Below are 8,168 nucleotides of genomic sequence, written 5' to 3' on the forward strand. Positions count from 1 at the left end.
CAATTGACATAGGTAATGCTATTTGGAAAATAGGATTCCTGTCTCACATCCTTCTGTTTTCCAAATAGCATTACCTATGTCAATTGCATCTAGAATCTGAAAGTATTATAAACTACTAAATTACCACACACACACACACACACACACACGAGAGGTATCATTATTTAAAATAAGTCAATAAAAATGATAAAATGTCAGCTATTAAAAAACACAAATAATCACTTGTTGAAAGAAGACTGAACTGAGAAAGTGTATTTCTACACATTCTGTCAGGAACCAGCTATGTGACCTTGGGCAAGTCTCTTTGCTCTGGCTTTTGAATTTCTTATCTATAAATGAAAGCATTTGACTAGATCATCTTTAAAGTCATTTTCAGCTCTTACAACAAATGTTAGTGAGGATGTGGAGAAAGGAGAACTCTCTTATACTGTTGGTGGGAATGCAAGCTGGTACAGCCACTTTGGAAAACAGTATGGAGTTTCCTCAACACGTTAAAAATAGAGCTACCCTGGGACCCAGCAATTCCACTACTAGGTATTTACCCAAAGATACAGGTGTAGTGAAAAGAAAGGGCACATGCATCCCAATGTTCATAGCAGCAATGTCCACAATAGCCAAACTGTGGAAGGAGCTGAGATGTTCTTCAACAGATGAATGAATAAAGCTGTGGTACATATATACAATGGAATATTACTCAGCCATCAAAAAGGATGAATACCCACCATTTGCATCGACATAGATGGAACTGGAGGGGATTATGCTAAGTGAAATAAGTCAAGCAGAAAAATACAATTATTATATGGTTTCATTATATGTGGAACATAAGGAATAGCATGGAGGATATTAGGAGAAGGAAGGAAAAAAATGAAAGGGGGGAAATCAGAGGGGGAGATGAAGCATGAGAAACTATCAACTCCAGGAAACAAACTGAAGGTTTCAGAGGGAAGGGGGATGGGGGAATGGGATAGACTGGTTATGGGTATTAAGGAGGGCATGTGTTGTGATGAGCACTGGATATTATACACAACTATTGAATCATTGAATACTACATCAAAAACTAATGATGTGCTATATGGTGGCTAACTGAACATAAAAAAAAGAAATATAGGCCTAATGTAAAGGTGATTTTAGATGGTCCCCTCAGAGAACAAGCCCTTTTCCTGGTGCAGTGACTTGGACAGTTCAAGTGGCTTCCACGATGTTTCCCTAGTTCTTGGGCTCACAGATGGGTGTCTTAAAAAAATTGTAAGGAGCCATTTGTTAATAAATTTAGGCTTAAACTTCAAAAAACTAAAATATATAATTTGTAATGTGATCACTGTTTGACCTGTAACACCTCATTTATGAAGAGTCATCTGTTTTCTGTTTCTTCAAAGATAATTTTTCACCTTAAAATTTTCCATGCTATCCATGGAAATTTTTTAGGTTTTTAGGCATTTTATTAATGAACTTCTGGTATCATTCTAACATACAGATAACAGTGCTTAGGTTAATTCTCTAGGATACATGATAGTATTAAGAGGAACAAGAATATTAAAATTCCTAGGAGTTAATCATTTACATCTCAGTTTGAACTATGGTACATTACATTCAATTTTCTGGTTAAAAGACCACCACCTCCTTCCATCTCTGACTACTGCCAGTCAATTTCATATATTCAATTCTGAAACTTTACAAGAGACACAAAGCTAGCCTAACCATAAATTTTTTTGTCCTTAGACATAGCATGGTTTAGTTCTTCTTACCAGGCACCTCTGATTACTGATTACTGATTACAAATTACTGATACCTGGCTTAAGTGTGCTTCAATTGGAATTTACATCAGACTCAAAATTTTCTTTATTAGCTCTTAACTTTTTTTAAGGTAGGCCTTTCTCATTTACTTGTAGGAGAAGTATATTTTATCAACATTTTGGCAATATGAACATGTATATTAGAAATATTTCTCTTCCTAGATTTGGCTCGATATAGCAAATGTTTACTGAAGATCTCCAAAAGCCAGAGGAAGCTCCAGTGCTAAATATAAGTATTTGCTATGACTGCATTTTTTTCTCTCTATCCATTATATTAAGTGAAAACTTAAGTTTCAGTTGTTTTCTATGATGTGAACATCAGTGTTAGGAATCACAATTCTCCCACCCATCCAAACACATTTAGAGTACTAACTTTGTTATTTCTACATCTCTTGATGATTTTGAAGTGGAAACTTCATTCAAAGAATCACATCTTAATCTAGCTTCTAAAGGGTAGTATTTGAATTTACTGGTAATTTTTTATTTATAGAAGAATATGCTTAGAAACATCTTGAAGCTATTAATAACTCCTCTTCAATTAGAAGTCATAGATTAGAATTCTGTGAGCATACTTGTCAAGTGATTTCTCTCCCTCTGAGATTAGTAGTATGTAGAAACAGAAACCCAAACCAAATAAATAAAATGTGAATGTTTCACTGAATTTCAGAGATAGAAAAAAATTGTTATGGCTCCAATTCCATATGTTCTAGGCAATATGCTACTCTAGATAAATGAAAATGACTTCTTTTGCAGATCTAGGCTTTGAGATTTTTCCTAGTCAAGCAGGATAAGATATATAAGTAGAAATACACATACACACATATACACACACAAACACACGCACAGACATACACCCCCTATAGGTCTTTGGAATCAAATTATGATTCTACTCTTGGATCTGTAACTTTCCAACTTCAAATAACTTTACTCATCATTAGTTTTCTAATCTTTAAAATGGAGATAATGAATGATACCTGGTTCACTGGGTTATCATAAAAAGTAAACTAAAAAAAATATGGATAGCAGAGCAAAAATACATTATTTAAACAATTGGTAACAGAATTCCTCTTATAAAAGTAACTGTATTTAGAAAGTAGAACTATTTAGGCTGGGTATAGTATACTTTATTGATGGTACATGACAAAGTAGGGCTCCCTATTCTGCTTTGTGGGTCTGAGATGGAAACTGTCAAAGTCAGGATATTCCCAGTGTGTTGGGGGGATTGAATTGAGTCAAGAACTCCCCAGCAGCTGAGGGCCTCTCCAGTGCTCTCAATGGGGCTGGTGGTCCAGAGAGTTCTTACTTTTTGGAGACTATGTGGACAATAAGGTTCACCTGTTGCCATAGCCATATTTATTGTCATTCCACAAAATAAGCTTGAAAAAGTGGTTGTTGAGGGCAATGCTACTCCAGAATCTGAGGTGGAAAAGTGGGTGTCACTCTTAAAGTTGAAGGAGACAGCCTAGTCCTCAGTGTGGCCCAGGATGCTCTTTAGGGAGCCCTCTGATACCTGTCTCACCACCTTCTTGATGTCACTATATTTGGCAACTTTCTCTAGGCAACAGGTCAGATTCAAGTTTGACACAAAGGAGGTGAAGACACAGAAGGCCATACTAGTGAGATTCCCATTCAGCTTGGGGATGACCTTGCCCACAGCCTTAGTGGCAGTAGAAACAGGGATGATGTTCTGGGCATCCCTTTGATCATCATGCCACAGCTTCCCAGAGGGGTCATCCATGGTTTTTTCGGTGGTAGTGATGGCATGGACTGTGATCATCAGTCCCTCCACAATGCTATAGTTGTCATGGATGACCCTGGCTGGGCAAGGGCAAGAAGGTGGTGGTAGTACAAGAAGCATTGCAGTCATTCTTGAGGGAGTTTTCATTCTTCTCATGGTTCATACCCATCACAACCATGGGCATCAGCAGAAGGGACAGGGATGATGACCCTTTGGCTCTATCCTTCAAGTGAGCCCCCCAGCCTTCTCCAAGGTAGTGAAGACACCAGTGGACTCTGCAACATATTGAGCACCAGCATTACCCACATTTGATGTTGGCAGAATCTTGTTCCTGGAAAATAGAGATGGACTTTCCATTGATGACAAGCCTCCCATTTTCAGCCTTGACTGTGCCATTGAAATTGCCATGATAAAATCACACAGTAACATGTAGACCATATAGTTGAGGTTATTGGTGGTGACAGTATCCACTCCATCAGAGTTAAAAGCAGTCTCGGTGACCAGGTGCCCAATATGGCCAAATCCATTTACTCTTTCACCATTATGTCTCAGGGATGCACCTGGCATTGCACAAGAAGATACAGCTGTCTGTTGAACAGGAAGGAACATGGAGCCTAAATTATTTATTTAGCTATGGAAGACAAGGTCCTGAAACCATGATTTAGAAAAAGACAATAAGAAACAATTAACTCCTCTGCTTGAGAAACGAATAGATTTCTTAGTCATGAAGAGAAAGAAGAGAGAGAGATAATCAATTGAAATTATGGAAGTCTGGGCAAGGAGTTAAGATGGGGAGGAGTAGCGGACCCCTTTTTCAGCTGGTCCCCTGAGTCGAGCTGGATAGGTACCAGACCAGCCTGAACATCCACGGAATCAGCCTGAGACACAGGAAGATACATCTGGATCTCTACAAATGAACATCTCCAGTACTGAGTATTGAGGTACGAAGTGGGGAGTCGTGAAACCGCGCACAGATATCAGAAGATAAACGGAAAGGGGAGGGAGCCGCCATTTTCGGGCACCGGGAAGCGGTAGCCACCTGCACAGGGGAGCGAGCGGACCGTGGACCTGCACCCTCGAGACAGCAGACTGAGACCGTGAGCCAGGAGCGCGCGCCACCAGGCATCTCACGGAACTCCGGAATCCTGGTGTGCTCACTGGATCCAGACTGAGACCGGAAGCTCCAGGAGCACGCGGGGGCAGCTGGCGGCTGGCGGTGTTAGAAACACAAAGGACAGAGATGTGCCAGCCCTGGAAGTGAGGGCTGAGATGCCGGGTGTGGGGCGCACATCCCTGAACACAGCAGGGTTGAGCAGCACCAACAGTAATGGAGTTAAAGTGGCCAGAACATCAGTGGAGAACGGGCCACAATCCCTCTGTTCTGTGACGGAGGCTGAGATTCGGCCGCTGCTGCTCTGACTCTCAGAAGAAGGACAGCAGACCGCCAGGGAAAGCCACCAGAGAACAAAAGCCTGGAATTACCAGCTAACAGCGTGCCCATCCCCATCCCCCCTTGCAGGGGACACGGAGACTTTACCTAAACGGGGTTGCCTGAGTATGGGCACGGCAGGCCCCTCCCCCAGAAGGCAGGCTGAAAAATCAAGAAGCCCACATCCCGGGGTGCAGTCATTAAACCTGTCTTCAGCTTAGGGCGTGATCACGGCGTTCTGGAAAGAAGTCCCTCATCGGGCTCCTCTGCTGGGAGCCTGCTTCTTCCTCTCCCACTCCCCTGCTTGTGTTCCCTCTCTCACTGGTTGGCTCTCTGCCACATAAATAAATAAATAAAATCTTTAAAGAAGAAGCCCACATCCCTAAGATCCTATAAAACAAGGGGCACGGCCTGGCTCCCAGTCAATAATTTGGGCTCTGGACAACCCTGCAACCTCTCCTCATAAGAATGACAAGAAGGAGAAGCCCCCCAGCAAAGAAAAGACAGTGAGTCTGTGGCCTCTGCCACAGAAATAATGGATATGGATGTAACCAAATTATCAGAAATGGAATTCAGAGTAACAATGGTCAAAATGATGAGTAGACTTGAAAAAAGTATTTACGAAAATGTTACTGAGAATATACAATCCCTAAGGACAGAAATGAGAGCGAATATGACAGAAATTAAAAATGCTATGAGCCAAATGCAGGCAAAACTAGAGGCTCTGACGGCCAGGGTCACCGAAGCAGAGGAACGTATTAGCGAATTGGAGGATGGGTTAATAGAGGAAAAAACGAAAATAGAAGCTGGACTTAAAAAAATCCACGCCCACGAACATAGGTTACGGGAGATTTACTGACTCAATGAAACGATCCAATATCAGAACCATCGGAATCCCCGAGGGGGTGGAGAAAAACAGAGGTCTAGAAGAGATATTTGAACAAATTGTAGCTGAAAACTTCCCTAATCTAGCAAGGGAAACAAGCATTCGTGTCCAAGAGGCAGAGAGGACCCCATCCAAGCTCAACCAGGACAAACCTACGCCACGGCATGTCATAGTGCAATTCGCAAATATTAGATCCAAGGATACAGTATTGAAAGCGGCCAGGGCAAAGAAATTTCTCACGTACCAAGGCAAAGGTATCAGGATTACGTCAGACCTGTCTACAGAGACCTGGAATGAGAGAAAGGCTTGGGGGGGCATTTTTAAAGCTCTTTCAGAGAAAAACATGCAGCCAAGGATCCTTTATCCAGCAAAGCTGTCATTCAGAATTGATGGAGAAATAAAGACGTTCCAAAATCGCCAATCATTAACCAATTTCGTAACCACGAAACCAGCCCTACAGGAGATATTAAGGGGGGCTCTATAAAGGTAAAAAGGCCCCAAGAGTGATACAGAGCAGCAAGTCACAACCGATACAAAGACTTTAAAGAGAAATGGCATCATTAAAATCATATCTGTCAATAATCTCTATCAATCTAAATGGCTTAAACTCTCCCATAAAACGCCACAGGGTTGCAGATTGGATAAAAAGACATGACCCATCCATTTGCTGTCTACAAGAGACTCATTTTGAACCCAAAGATGCATTCAGACTTAGAGTAAGGGGATGGAGTACCATCTTCCACGCAAATGGACCTCAAAAGAAAGCTGGAGTAGCAATTCTCATATCAGATAGACTGGATTTTAAACTAGAGGCCATAGAGAGAGATACAGAAGGGCACTATATTATTCTTAAAGGAAGTATTCAACAAGTGGATATGACAATTATTAATATATATGCCCCCAACAGGGGAGCAGCAAGATACACAAGCCAACTCTTAACCAAAATAAAGAGACATATAGATAAGAACACAGTAATAGTAGGGGACCTCAACACCCCACTATCAGAAATAGACAGAACACCCTGGCAAAAACTAAGCAAAGAATCAAAGGCTTTGAATGCCATACTCGACGAGTTGGACCTCATAGATATATATAGAACACTACACCCCAGAACCAAAGAATACTCATTCTATTCAAATGCCCATGGAACATTCTCAAGAATAGATCATGCTCTGGGACACAAAACAGGTCTCAGCCAATACCAAAAGATTGAAATTATCCCCTGCATATTCTCAGACCACAACGCTCTGAAATTGGAACTCAACCACAAGGAAAAACCTGGAAGAAACTCAAACACTTGGAGGCTAAGAACCATCCTGCTCAAGAATGACTCGATAAACCAGGAAATCAAAAAACAAATTAAACAATTTATGGAGACCAACGAGAATGAATACACAACGGTCCAAAACCTATGGGATACTGCAAAGGCAGTCCTAAGGGGGAAATACATAGCCATCCAAGCCTCACTCAAAAGAATAGAAAAATCTAAAATGCAGTTTCTATATTCTCACCTCAAGAAACTGGAACAGCAACAGAGGGACAGGCCTAACCCACTGACAAGGAAGGAGTTGACCAAGATTAGAGCAGAAATNATTTTCTTTATTAGCTCTTAACTTTTTTTAAGGTAGGCCTTTCTCATTTACTTGTAGGAGAAGTATATTTTATCAACATTTTGGCAATATGAACATGTATATTAGAAATATTTCTCTTCCTAGATTTGGCTCGATGTAGCAAATGTTTACTGAAGATCTCCAAAAGCCAGAGGAAGCTCCAGTGCTAAATATAAGTATTTGCTATGACTGCATTTTTTTCTCTCTATCCATTATATTAAGTGAAAACTTAAGTTTCAGTTGTTTTCTATAATGTGAACATCAGTGTTAGGAATCACAATTCTCCCACCCATCCAAACACATTTAGAGTACTAACTTTGTTATTTCTACATCTCTTGATGATTTTGAAGTGGAAACTTCATTCAAAGAATCACATCTTAATCTAGCTTCTAAAGGGTAGTATTTGAATTTACTGGTAATTTTTTATTTATAGAAGAATATGCTTAGAAAACATCTTGAAGCTATTAATAACTCCTCTTCAATTAGAAGTCATAGATTAGAATTCTGTGAGCATACTTGTCAAGTGATTTCTCTCCCTCTGAGATTAGTAGTATGTAGAAACAGAAACCCAAACCAAATAAATAAAATGTGAATGTTTCACTGAATTTCAGATAGAAAAAAATTGTTATGGCTCCAATTCTATATGTTCTAGGCAATATGCTACTCTAGATAAATGAAAATGACTTCTTTTGCAGATCTAGGCTTTGAGATT

General features: G+C 40.4%; 1 protein-coding gene and 1 pseudogene across 1 annotated transcript; both read right to left on the reverse strand.

Moving 5' to 3' along the window:
- Positions 1-3,255: 3,255 nt before the first annotated feature.
- Positions 3,256-3,687, reverse strand: LOC100484693 (glyceraldehyde-3-phosphate dehydrogenase-like). The gene has a single exon (XM_034649040.1). The coding sequence runs from the start codon at positions 3,685-3,687 to the stop codon at positions 3,256-3,258; it is 432 nt and encodes a 143-aa protein (XP_034504931.1).
- A 69-nt stretch (positions 3,688-3,756) lies between these two features.
- Positions 3,757-8,168, reverse strand: part of LOC105238809 — an 89,284-nt pseudogene continuing 84,872 nt past the window's right edge.

Source organism: Ailuropoda melanoleuca, chromosome X, assembly GCF_002007445.2.
Source record: "Ailuropoda melanoleuca isolate Jingjing chromosome X, ASM200744v2, whole genome shotgun sequence".
NCBI classification, from domain to species: Eukaryota; Metazoa; Chordata; class Mammalia; order Carnivora; family Ursidae; genus Ailuropoda; species Ailuropoda melanoleuca.

What these genes read in the sequence shown, in the direction of transcription:
- LOC100484693 (XM_034649040.1), bottom strand. Translation starts at nt 3,687, where the DNA reads ATGAGAAGAATGAAAACTCCCTCAAGAATGACTGCAATGCTTCTTGTA.